We start from the raw sequence: 13,892 nt of genomic DNA, 5'->3' as shown, positions 1-13,892 counted from the left end.
AGTCCTACCAACCATATACTGATCCGATATCTGCGGTTCCGGCAAACAAGCAGGCTTATGAGAACAAGCAGACATGTGAACATTTTCAAATAAATACCTCGAAAACGTATATGTATATAGAGAGACGGAGACAGAGTGACGGAGAGACAGGCATGACTAAATCGACTCTGCTCGTCACGGTTATCATTTATATATATATACTTTACAGGTTAACCAACTCAAACATATTAAAAACTCTGAAAAAGCTGTTAAACTAATGAAGGTGAGCTTGCTCCGATTACTTGGCTTCATCTTCTTGCAATTGCCGAGCAATAAAGCAGTAGACCACACGACCGAATCCACCATCTTGGGCAAGTGAGTGGATGTTTACATTTCTTAACCTATTCTGGTTTCAACTGTACAGAGAGAGCTTCACCAAGCGAAGCCACACATGTATCGATCGTATCGATAGTGTGAAGAGGTTTTCACCCATTTTGTTTCATTTTCCTGACATAAATACTAGCGTGACGCGAATCCTTGTTGCTATGCGTGTGGCATAGCGTTATCCAGATGTCCGACAATTTCTCTCCTATTGGTCAAAGCTGACCGCTTCTGGGTGATTGCTTCCTTCAGACGGTCAACAATTGGGACTGTACAGATCCGAATGAAGAAACTGGTCGAAAGGTAACAATTCAGTCCCACAAAACCCATAGCACAATCTTCTTGACCGCCAGCACAGGTTTGATGACCATTTCATTGGGCTTTCCGCTATTCGGCCACGACCGTTTTCGTTTAATGTTGTCTTAAGTGACGCCCTTTTAATCTCTAGTAACCATCCTCTCCCCATGGATCGATTTCGTTATAATTTAGCAGCGATTCATAGATGAAAGCGGACACTAAGTTTATTTCTTTAACTCATAGAGCGAGCATATTTTTGTATCTAGCCGAATGAAAACGATTTCAAATGATTTTTGTGCATCTCTAGCTTTTCGGCAGTCAAGATAGTTCTTACATGACTGTCTGATTTGATTTTTGATTTTCATCGATATTTTCGCCAATTGGCCTTCCAGAGCCTGGAGCAGTTCTAACATTAAAATTACCAGAACGGAATCGATGAGACCAGAATTGCGCGTATCGGCTGTTTTAGTATCATGACTACTAGTACTTATATATGTATATACCATTAACATTTCCAGTCGCCTACCTTGTCTATGCAATATACCATATCTTCTCTTTACTGTTGTCTATCTTAGACGTATTCTCAAACCATACTTACTCAAGCAATTACAAAACTTTCTAGAAAGTTTTCGTGGTGCAAAATCTTGTCTTCCTTATGACATATAACCTAACCCGTTACCACTAATGCAACAGAAGATACATATTACTAAAGTCATCTATAGGAGAAATAATGTCTTTCATTTTACTAAAACTTTTCTTCCGAGGCTGTTGTTTCATTTTGATGCGAGACATTTTTTACGTGACGGGTCCCAAACCCAGCGCACAACCCTGGATAGGGATGGTTCGCCTTCTCACCTTAGCCTGCCTTCAAACGGATGTTCTTTGGCTACCCAGAGGATACTTGGTCTAAGACCGTAGGATATGAGCTGCTTGAGTCATATGTGAAATAATCGTTTCTGGTCACTCCCAAGTGAATGACAATCAGAGAACTTTCCTCACTTGTGTGAACTTCTACACATGACTCTAGGTCTCTATTTTGGGTTGAGAGAGCTGACATTTTCTTATTAGCATTTTTGTAAGGTAGTGTACCTTATACCAAAGTTTACCAAAGCACCATCCTATGCGATTTTTGCTTCTTTGTAAGGCTTCCAGAGTTTTCTTTTGATTTCTGGAAGAACTCTCGACTGATGTTTTTCTTTTTTTATTGGTACTTACAACTATATACTGTAGAACAACTCAATCGAGTATCATATTCACTTCCCCCTCTTTCACTCTCTTTTTCGTGCGTGTAATGCTGAAATACGTATTACTAACAACCTCACAGTGAGGTATGTATATTTATACAGCTTTGCAAAATCATATAGTTCAACGACTCTTTCTGCGGTAATTTTCATGCTATTATATTCCTCCTCCCCCAAAAAATCCCAATTAAATTGAATTTCACAAGCGCCTGCAAACCGGAAAATTTCCAATACTTGAGAATTTTTACAGTTCTACCAATTATAATTTGATTTATAATAGCAACAAAAACGAGCTTATACACAGATTCTGAACCACTGTATCAACTTAATTAACCACGCACGAATTTTTGGTATTGTAAATCTTCCAACGCTTTGTTGTCGCTTTAATCTCGTGGACGCCCACACAAATCATCGACATGTTCCGTGCGCAGAAAATTGCCTTTCTTTCAACCGGGTTCAAATGCCCTTTTCGTTGCGGTGCAAACACACACACATACACACACAAAAAGTAAGTATGTAATCTTTCACCAAACACGCCGTACCAAAGGCGGTCATAATTCGCATAACAAAAGCGTGAGCACGGCAAAAAGCAAAAGGCCAACCAGCAAGCTAAGGTGAGGGAGATGAAGCGTGCACGTCGTCTGACGTCTGTGTGTTGGAAGAACGCGCCGTTTCTTGTAAGCGTCGCTGATGTTCAGGCTGCTGCGGCTGTGGCTAAATACACAGCGTTCGCAATTTTCGGTCATTGCCATGGCGGTTTTGCTGTGACCGACTGTGATGGCGGTGACGACGGTGACGGTGAGATTGAGATTGAAATTAACATAATCACGCGCAAACGCAAATCGCAAATCTCCCAAATCTGCACAAAGCGACCAGCGCAATGCCGACCAACTAACCAGCTTAACGACAGTCACTTGAAAACCAAAACAAAACAAAATAAACAAATCGCAATCAGTTTTAGTAGTACAACAACAATATGACTCTAATTTCTAGCTGCCAAAAAAAGCAACAACAAAAGTTGCAGGTCACATCGAATGAAGTATCCGCAGAGATTATAAATATTGACTGTGTAATTTGGTAGTATGGGTATTTGTATCATTATTTCGCTGCACAGTTTCATTATTGAGTAATGATTGCGATGCTTTGAGTTTGAAAATGAACGAAACCTTACGCGATTGCATACAAAATATCCTTTTTACAAAGCTACTCGTTCACGCTTTGCAAATTTCATATAATCTATCAAAATAGGCCTTCAAAATTGACTCTTATCTATGCACTTATCATAAGCGTCTGCTGTAATGACCTTCAGCATATTCAGCGAATTTCGGCGCTTTCGGTTACGGTTCATTTTGGGAGTGTCACTCACTAGATTGTTGGACGTCATATTCATAAACTCACGTCTCGTCATCACTAACGAAGCATTTGACGAATGTAGGGCGCTCGGCGCAATCAAGCAGACATTTCCGACCACTACTTGATGTCGTTTTTTCCAAAGATTCAGAACGCTTGATACGAGCCTAGCATTCAACACGTTTCATATCCAAACCGTCAACCAAACTCCGGTCAGACCTCGTAGCCGAAACCCCTACCAGTTGAGCATCCATACTGCTTTGGACTGTTGACCAAAGGTTGGACCACATTACACGCACTCACCATTCACACAAGAAGCTAACCCCAGTTAAACGCCTTCGCCGCCTAGTGCGAACGACCCTAACTGTTATCCTTTCCGACTAGTGGAGTTCACACTGCTAACATCTAAGCATCCATAAGTCCAGCTAATCCCCCTACCAGCCAGATCCCTAATGTCCGAGTACATTGGGAATTCTGCAATTACATGCACCCAGTCCTCTACCCGCATCCACAAAAACAACGCAACCTATCAGATAGCTGCCTCTGATGCAAAAATGTATTCAGAGGCCCACGCCACGTAAGTAAAAATTCAGACAAGATGGAATCTGATTTGCGTCACATACCTGATTGTTGGCGTTTTTCCCATCAATATGTCCACCTCCACACTTCAAGTATTTAGAATTTCTAAAAATTGTTTGCCCGCCCGTTCTAACTCATACCGCGAGCAACCTTCGACCAGATATATGGACCACAGATGGAACCCTGCGTGCAGCCACGAACCACCGTCGAGGTCTCCACATTCCAACCAAAGAGGCCTTTCTTTCCGAAAAATAGCTCCGGCAAAGAGTAATTTACGGACAGCCAACCTCCTCCAGTTGTTACACCACTCAATTCCAGCTTAGGTAATCAAACGCCCCCTTGAAATCAATAAATATGCCAAGGATATATTTGTTGACATTCTTTCTAACAACATTTTGAACATAAAACCCTGCACCCTCGATACAGAGTCCTTTCCTGAACCCATACTGCCTATCCGACTACATACCCCGCGATAGCTTCTGCAGCCGTTCTATCATAACTCTTTCCAGAACTTTTTGAAGTACTGGAAGGAGACTGGTGTCCCGATAAGAACGAGGATCTTATCAGGGTACTTAAAGAAACTAACAACCCTTGTTATTTTCTATTAGGGGAGGGTAGACAGCGAAAAATATTGGCAACAACTCACAGGCATGTGTTGGTTCAAGAAACATCTCTTTAATATTGATAGTGCCTTCTGTGCATACTGGCGGTTTTGCGATAATGAGCCATAAACTTCCGGCACCTGATTTTGTGTATACTGCCGGTTTTATGACATGGAGCCGGAAACTTCCGGGCTCCTGATTTAAGGCTGCACAGAAGTCCGTAGACGCAGCATAAAAACCCTTGAATCTATATATGTATATCCGAATTGGGATCACATTGCCTCAACAACACGCAGCAGGATACTTCAATTTATCAGCGTGCGGAGCCTATGCGATTCATTGTGACAGAGGGGGGAGCGCAATAGGTCGAGTTTCAAGCCTCATTTTATGTCTTTTTATGAAGAATACCTTCAATAATTGGCCTCGGTTTCGACTTCTTCTAATCTTCTTCAGTCCCCTTCTCACAACAGGTCTTATGTCGCGGTGCAAGCCTCAATTTATTTCTATGTATCTAAAAGACCTTAAATACAAAATTGGCTTCGGATTCGACTTCTTCTCATCTTCTTCAGTCTCCTTCACATCTTCTTCCTTCCGAGTAGATGAGTATTTATTCAAACTAAGACAGCTGTCTACACCGATCTTTCTCAAACTCGGTAATATCTAAGATGGAAATTAGAAATAAAAACATTGTTGACTCCAACCAAGGCTGTCTGCCTGTCCAACTGGGATTATAGAGCTCAAATCGGATTTTCTGGAGCTAGTGAGACCGCAGTGAGGACTACCTTTTTTCTTTGATCCGATTGCAACAAAACAACCCGTTTCAAAAGCACTCTTTACATGCTAAATTTTACTTTTTTTTAGTTTTTAGAACACCTCACTCATCTTTTTCAAAAATAGTGAAAGCTTCCGACACAGTCGCCGTGAAATTATTAGTCAATATTTTCGCGATATGTCAAAGTGAAAAGCAATACTTGGTTATTGATATCCAACCACCCACAATCGAGTAATTTCACTCAAAATACAAGATTTTTTCAGCGAATTAAGGACGCGTGGGCAACAACAAAAGTATGCCAAACGTTGCCTCATTATACATAGTACAGTATATATTTGCAGTCGAAAATAAGAAAAGTGGTTTATAGCGAAAAATATAGTGGCAAAAGACTTGCGCTTATGTGGCTCATAAGATAGAATCAATCTTCTGCCAATCACTGTGGACAGCCAAAGATTTTTTCTTGATATTTTTTGGACTCTGCTGTATATTAAGTTCAAACAGCTCTTCATGGTTTCTGCAGCAACTCGACAAAATATGTTAATTGCCATTTATCTACTTGTCTTTCATTAAAAATGAATAAAATAAATAACAACAAAAAGCCATATGCAAACTTGAGACTCAAGCAAACAACTTGCCTTTCTTTATAACTTACAGAAAAGCAGCAGCGGCGGCAGCAGCAGCAGCAACAACTCCACAAAACTGAACACCCACAAAAGTGCGGTCGGTAAGGTGAGCCTACATGCAATTGTTGGCGGCGGTGCTGGTGTCGGCGACAGCAACAGCACTCGCGTCAACAATGACTTAACAGAGTCACCAAAAAGCACAGCAACAACGACAAAAAGTTCAAGCGAAGCATTGAGTGGTACCAAAACGTGGCAGCCGCAGCAGCAGCGTAGCAACGCTCGTCATTTGGAACAAGCTACTCTATATGGCCAAAACAGCAATTCATCCAAAACGCGTGTAGGCGTCGCTGATTGCGATGATTGTTATGCGGTTGTAGCTGACGCAGATGAGTCGCAGCCGCGCTACCACCAACACCACCTTCAAACGCAGCAGCAGCAGCTACGTAGACAACAACAACAGCAAAGCGGTGGTTTACTAAGTGAAACGGCAACACCAACGCGTCGACGTGACTTGGAAAGTTTCCGGCTTTACGGTGACTCGACGGCAGCGTCGACATTAAGCGCGTCAGCGACGGCAGGCGCGGCAACGGCGGATAACAACGCCAAAGCCGATGATTTACGGTGAGTATTTTGAGTGAAAATTACAGTTTTGTTTAAGCGATGTGTTATTGAAAATATTCAATTTCAATTGAGTTGTCTGTGCAAAGCCGTTTTCAATTCAATTTAATTGTCATTTGCCGCTGAGTAGCTGTTGGCTGCTGTCTAGCGGCAGCGCGCTCTAATACGTTTTTAAAGTGAAAAACAGCTTATTGCGTTTTAAGTGACTTGTTGGTGTAGCATTAATTTATTATTTCAAAAATATTATATTAAATTTGTATAACTGTCTTCCAACACAGCTTATCCACGCGTCAGTTGCGTCGTCAGCAACAACCATTTGGTCAGCTGTCCAGCAGCGCCTTGCTACAACGTTCCCATTCCATTTCTACGGACGACCTGAGCAACGAGTGGGAGAGCAACGAAGCGGTCGCCGAGTCGAATGAGTGGCGACGCGTCAGCAAGTTGCGACGCTCCTTTCAATCATCCTCTACAGCGAATAACAACGTCAATAATAGTAAAGAACTATCCACACAAGAGTCGACGACGAGTTCCATACGCCGTCCTTACGATCTACCCGCCAGCACAGTGAGCGTGTCACGAATACGCGCCGAACTCGAAAGCGGACGACGTTTAACAACAGCTATGCGTAATAATCATGTGGATCTGGCGGCACTAGAGAGTATATTACATGGACCGGACCGGACTACAGATGCAAGTAAACGCAATACGCTGCTTACCGCCGAGTCATTGAAAGAGATACGTGGACGTCTAAAGAAATTATCGGATGAGTCATTGTATAAGGACGACTTTATAGCATATCAACAACCGCCGGCCGCCGATGAACACATTGAAGTGCAACAGAGCGTGCGTCGTAAGTTGTCCATACCACGTTTGCGTCAATTGACGCCGGAAGAGTCGCTCGAGATCTCAACGCCAACACAGCAACCGTCGTCGGCCTTCAAAGTTGTAGGCGCAACGCACAAGCCACACGACAATAACGAAACTTTAAAAAACCTAAACCAAAAACACACCTCAAACAGTTTGGAGTCACGTCAAAAGGCTACCAGAGATACCAGTTCCACAGAGTGGCATTCACGTCGTAAATCGTATGGTTTCGAGAAGATGTCGCCTCCGGACAGCAAGACCATGTATCGCATGGATGCATCCACAGATAGCGGACTTGGGCGTTCCGGCGAACTGGGCAATTGGTCACCCACGGAAGCAGCAGCGTCCACAGCAGCACGCGCCACAGTCATACACTTCGGTGAACCCGCCAAAACAGTCACGTCAGCACATTACCGCGCCGGCAAATCGCCGGTGCGTCGCACACCCGACGAGGATTTGCTCAAACGTCACTCGATCGCTGTCGATGAGAGTCAATATGTGCGCGATAACTTGCGTAAAACCTCACAGGTGCATTTGAATGGTTTCTATGAGCCCGCCGAGCCGGCTGCCAAAACCACACTACAGTTAAGTCGTTTCGAACACAATACCGCGGAGAGCAATCAAGGTTTGAACGCCGGCTCCACACTCTTCCAGCGCACACAGAACGCACAGAAACGTGTCGAATTTTGCAAAACCGAAGTACATTTTGCCGCCGAATCGGGACGTGTCAATATCGTCGAAACCGATGGTAAACCGCCACCAACTAATAATTTCCGCCGGCGTCGTCGCACCACAAGTGGCCCACTACAAACGCTTACGAAAACCGCCAGCACCGCGGCAACAACTACAACAGCAGTGAGCACGACGGCAGCAGCAGCAACAACAACCGCTAGTAATGTTACACATTTCGGTGATGATCATCAGCAGCGGCATCGTACCATCGCCACATCGGTGGTGGCGTATAAAGCTTCATTAATGGAACCATCAACTGTGCTCAATGACGCCCAGGCCATGTCGGCCCCAACTAGTGTAACAGTATCGGTGCAAAAGCTGTGCGATTCGCAGCATGCGGAGGGTTCGCGTGGCAGCTACGCCTCAACCACCAGCGGTGTCGATACGACCGACAATGAAAATGACGAAATCGCCGCTATACGCGGCATACTGAAAAATAAACCGGTTAAGCCGAAACCTTATCATTTGGGTGAGAACATCGACAGCGCAGACGCCTTGTGGGGTGTACAGCTGAAGCCTGTGTCGGGTGGCGGTAGCAGCGGCGTCGGCGTACGCGAAAAAGGTTTGTAATCAAATTATGGTAGCTTTTCAAAAATGAAGCTCATAACTAATACAATTTTCTATTCTCTCCATAATAGAAGATTCACCTACAGCTGCGCTGAATAAATCCGTTGCGGAGCGCGTACGCATTGTGGAGAAACGTCACGAGCATAACGCTCCCAATGGCTACTCTACAAAGATCAATTTGAGTCTGGATGAGCCAGCAGCGGCACGCGATTGGCCCAGCGCAGGTAAGATGAATGTCAGCAAGTTTTCGCATAACTCTTGCTATCACTAAGTCTAACCTACTCGTACTTATGTATAGTCCGTTAACTACTCTGTAGCGTTTTAGTCTAGTAATTGAGCAATATTTTACTTCATTGTATTATATTTAAAAATTATATATTTTCGTTTATTTTTACTTTAGTTAAAATTTATTTAAGTAGTCTTATTCGTAATGTTTTTAAGTACTTTACTTTTAGTTACTCCTTTTTGTGGGTTGATCTACTATTTATGTGATTTTTGTCCTTTTAGTTTTTGTCATTTTTGAACTACTCCTCCTTTCTACTTTTGTTTTAATGTTTTTTTTTTGTATTTTTCTCACATGTTTTGGTTTATAATGTTTTAACTTGTGAAATATACTAAAAACTCTTACTAAAAACCGTTTAACCCTCTCTGCATGCCCTGTAAACTCTTTAAGTACCGCTATAATTTATGTTTAGTTGAATTGGCTTGAAACTGTTTGTGCTTTAAACATATTAAACTATTGACTTATAACTGCAAAATGGTTAGTTACTAAACTCCTAATACCCTAAACGATCCCTGATATCGCAAATTCCCTCAAAAATATTAGAAAAGCTTTAACCTTACCAGAATGTAGACTTATTTCCAATTCAGACTGGATTATATATAATAAATGCCGCCTTATTTCCTAAATTCCTCGAAAAATATTTGAAAAACATCATAAGTTGTTCAAAACTCAAAATTATTTGTCGCTCAAAGTTTACAGAGAATACTAAATCATACAAGTTTGAAGAAATAAATTCAAGTAACGATTGAGACTGGTATGAAAACAATTTTTACGTAACCCTATCACTCTTTTGGCAACAGCACCGTCCTTTCGTTGCCTCCTCGCCTACAAAAACTCGGTTTGGGCGACAGAAGAGTACTCGTGTGAATGCAGTCTAAGCAATCCATAACTCATACTCTTTTCCGATAACAATTGGTAAAAGAGAGAGAGAGAAAAAGAGAGAGATAGAAAGAGAAAGACAAAATCAAAAAAACTCGATCGCGTTAGTAAACATTTAGTAAAAGAGAAAAATAAAGCATGAAACCCGAATACGAGAGAAAGAGAACAGAAAACTAAAGTTCATGTCTGGATTTTAAAAAATCTCAGTCAAATTCAAAGTTGTCAATTGGTAAAAGAGAGAGAGAGAGAGAAAGAAAGATATAGAGAAAAAGAGAGACAAAGCAAAAAATCGATCGCGAGTGATAGTGAACATTTAGTAAAAGAGAGAAATAAAACAAGAAACCCGAATACGAGAGAAAGAGAACAAAAAACTTGAGTTCATGTTTGGATTTGAAAAAATCTCAGCCAAATTTAAAGTGGCTCCACATGTGCTCAAAGTCCCTTACACAGCGTGCTGCTAACGGTATCTTTACTAGTCGTGACTAGTGGTGCAATAATACCAAGTTGCAGGTATCTTTGCTACCGTCCCCGAACAAAGGCAGTGACCGTTTGAAGGCTTGGTTTTGGTCCATACTTTTTTTTCGGGAACAATTGGTAAAAGAGATAGAGAAAGAAAGAGAAAGTAAAAAGTTTGCCCGAAAGAGTACAAAAAACTAGAGTTCATGTCTTGATTTGAAAATTTTCAACCAAATTTAAAGTGGCTCCACATGCGCTCGCGAGTGTCCAAAGCTCTGCAAAAAGCATGCTGCTAACGATATCTTCACTAGCTGTGCCTTGTAGAACAATAATACCCAGTTGCATGTAATTTTACTACCGTCTCCAAACATAAGCAGTGACCGTTTGGAGCCTTGGTTCATAAATCTAGTACATGCTTTTAGTAGAAGTTATTATTTAGTCAAGATTGTTGAACCATATGCAATTAGATTCTTCTTCTTTACTGGCGTAGACACCGCTTACGCGATTATAGCCGAGTCAACAACAGCGCGTCAGTCGTTTCTTCTCTTCGCTACGTGGCGCCAATTGGATATTCCAAGCGAGGCCAGGTCCTTCTCCACTTGGTCCTTCCAACGGAGTGGAGGTCTTCCTCTTCCTCTGCTTCCCGCGGCGGGTACTGCGTCGAATACTTTCAGAGCTGGAGTGTTTTCATCCATCCGGACAACATGACCTAGCCAGCGTAGCCGCTGTCTTTTAATTCGCTGAACTATGTCGATGTCGTCGTATATCTCGTACAGCTCATCGTTCCATCGAATGCGATATTCGCCGTGGCCAACGCGCAAAGGACCATAAATCTTTCGCAGAACTTTTCTCTCGAAAACTCGCAACGTCGACTCATCGGTTGTTGTCATCCGATAGATTAGGTTAGGTTAATCTAGGTTAAATGACTGTTTCCTCAGCATTGAGAAGGATCACACTTATACTATTTTGTAAAATCCGCTGTGAAGCCAAACGAAAAACTCCTGTAGTTCTGTAGTAATCTGTCACAAATATGCTTAGGTGTTTTATTTCCAGTTCTGCGATTTCGTGAGTTTAATATATGAGATCTGAGTTTTGCCTTGATTTGGCTTTGAGCGAGATATTCACAGAGAAATTATTGAGATAATTCTATCTCGTCTTCTTCCAAGCAGCACATGCAACTGGCAACCGGTAAGATATTCAATCTTACTGTATGAATCCGGATCAGACAGTATCCAGTTAGAACTCCTACCGCCTTTGAAAGATAGACCTTGATAAGTGCACAGAGTTCTCAGAATTCTCACGATTTATACTGTGCCAAAAGGGCCTTGAGAATGACCAGCTGCTGATAATGGACCAGCACTTGCAGATTTAGTCTAAGGCCCAACACTCAGCACATAATGCCAATGAAGTTCCTACCCGTTCCCATTCCGCAGTTAATGAGACTGAAATACCAATCCTAGCAAGCTCATCAGCTTTACAGTTTCCTGCAATACGGCTGTGGCCAAGCGCTCAATCATAAAATAGCTCGATGCTGGAGATAAGGTTCCTAGTCATCCATTCACTGGTGTTGAGCGTACAGTCAAGGAACACAATGCTAATATCGCTGCCATACTATCGCTGTGTATAGTCACCACTCTGAAGGAGACTGCGCTCCGAAGCAGTAGATCTACTGTCAGGAAGACTAGAAGCCCGTACATAGACCAATTTTGGTCCGTTGCGATACTAGATGGGTTTCAGTTACTAGGTCTATAAGGAGTAGTCATCCTTTACGATGCCTGCGCTTGACGCGATTTTTAAGAAAATCTGCGATACCTCCTCCAGTTTATCATACCAAACAGATGCTTACAGCGTAGTCTTGCGGAACAAGTGCACAAGAGAGGCTTATTTTCCCGGCTCCTTACTCCAGACATTTCTTTCAGCCTTCTCGATATGTCAGCTTCATTCTGCACAGGAAACAATAAATGAGCAGATTTATTATTTTTACTTCCATGTCTTGCGTAGTTAAAGTTCATTGGCAAATAGTCTGAGGTTCAACTCTGCTTTACTCTGATCCCCTAAGATTTCGCCGCTATTTCTTAAAGGGTCACAGCTAAATTAATTAGATTAGATTCAGTTTACTTTTAAATAATTCCTACAATACCTGAGTCCTTAACAAAGTGCACAAGTGATATAACTATAATATACCTGCTTCTCTAAGTGAAGATCTCTCTAATTTATATTACGGATGATAGAGCGAGTTTCTCTGTTACTAGGTAACCGAATACCTTGCTATACCTGCCTTTTCCCATAAAAGCCGCAAACTAGCTTCTACTTACAATATGGTTCCATTCTACAAACACCGTAACCTAACTTCTACTTGTAATATTAAGTAAACTTTGTTAACCCAAAGCTTAACCAGCAGTCTAACTTCCTAACTCCGATTTACCAAACACAAAGCCAAGCAAAAAAAAAAACAAAAACCAACTCACACCACTTTTACTCAGGTGCTCCCAAGCTACTGACAAACACTGACAGCCAACCCATACCCAACAACACAAATCGACGTCCCAGCGCACAAGAGCTCATACTACAAGATCTGCGCGAACATCAACGTATGCTCGACGAAGGACTCAAATCTACATCGCTCATCATCAAAACAATGCGTTCGGCCAATGAGTTTGACGAGGCTATGCGCCGCTTAAGCATAGCTTCAATGGAGTCGACTACAATGCCACCGATTGTGGTGCCCACACCAATGTTGCGTTCGAATAGCTATCAAGAGACTGTACGCCGTTTTTCTAACACCTCATTGGAGAGCACAGAACGCGAGCTAACTACACAAACGGTAGTGAATACGAGTAGTAGTGCTACGTCATTAGCAGCAACCACAATTAGTCGTCGATTGTCGTTCGAAAGTCAAAGCGCCTTCGTGACACCGTTAAGTCTGCCGCCTGCACCGCTAGTGGCACCACGTCTGAAACTGCTCGGCAGCACTGAGGTAACTGTAAGTCAGCAGCTGTCACAGTTACGACGCATGTATGATATTGCAACACAAAATGCAAACGATGAAGATACCGCGGACAGCGCAGACGAAGAGGTAAAGAGCTACTTTTGTCCGCGCGAACAGACGGAACAAAGCGATAGTGGTGGCGGTACATTGGAGAGTTCGTCGCAGGAAGATGAGCGCGCTGTTGAATACTCTAGCGGTAGTTGGAGTCGCATGAAGGCGAAGCGCACGATTTGGAAGATTGAAGCGGAAGAGCGAAAAGCGGTGCCAGCAGTATTGGATAAAGCAGGTAATTAAGGAAGTGAAAGAGTTAAATTTTAAAAATGAAGAAGTAAAAACAGTAAGAAATCAAGCACAAAGCAAGGCATGTAAAAATATAAGCAATAATGATAGTAGATCAACCGCAGGAAGAGCTTAGCTTGTTAGGAATTTTCGGCGCGCACACTTTAAGTAATTTAAGTACTTAAGCTCTGTTTTCTGCCAACTTAATTTCTTTTAGATCTACCTAAGTCCAATATCATGAGCATAGAACTGCATTCACCTCAAACCTCCTTGGATAAACGGGATTCTTTCAAACGCAACCAAACGCCGCCCGTGGCCAAACCCAGAACTGTGAGCAATGGTGAGTATAAGCGCTGAAGCCCCAAGTAGTTACAAAATTCCTAACCTTTCCATAAACTCCA

The 13,892-nt window shown here is 42.4% G+C and overlaps 1 protein-coding gene across 12 annotated transcripts in view; it reads left to right on the top strand.

Annotated features, from left to right (window-relative positions):
* The window catches only part of LOC105222035 (pneumococcal serine-rich repeat protein), a 153,156-nt gene that overhangs the window by 128,903 nt on the left and 10,361 nt on the right, over nucleotides 1-13,892 (top strand). For 10 of the 12 annotated variants that reach the window (XM_049451902.1, XM_049451906.1, XM_049451928.1 and 7 more), the window contains 5 exons: nucleotides 5,856-6,445; nucleotides 6,721-8,600; nucleotides 8,677-8,829; nucleotides 12,707-13,498; nucleotides 13,709-13,831. In XM_049451902.1, coding sequence (XP_049307859.1) covers nucleotides 5,856-6,445; nucleotides 6,721-8,600; nucleotides 8,677-8,829; nucleotides 12,707-13,498; nucleotides 13,709-13,831 — 3,538 coding nt within the window. The remainder of the gene's footprint in view (nucleotides 1-5,855; nucleotides 6,446-6,720; nucleotides 8,601-8,676; nucleotides 8,830-12,706; nucleotides 13,499-13,708; nucleotides 13,832-13,892) is intronic. The other 2 variants (XM_049451968.1, XM_049451959.1) reach the window with 1 other exon arrangement.

The sequence above is a fragment of the Bactrocera dorsalis genome, chromosome 1 (assembly GCF_023373825.1).
Source record: "Bactrocera dorsalis isolate Fly_Bdor chromosome 1, ASM2337382v1, whole genome shotgun sequence".
Classification (NCBI taxonomy): Eukaryota; Metazoa; Arthropoda; class Insecta; order Diptera; family Tephritidae; genus Bactrocera; species Bactrocera dorsalis.
The sequence above is the reverse complement of the archived record's forward strand: the minus strand, read 5'-3'. Positions and strand labels throughout refer to the sequence as shown.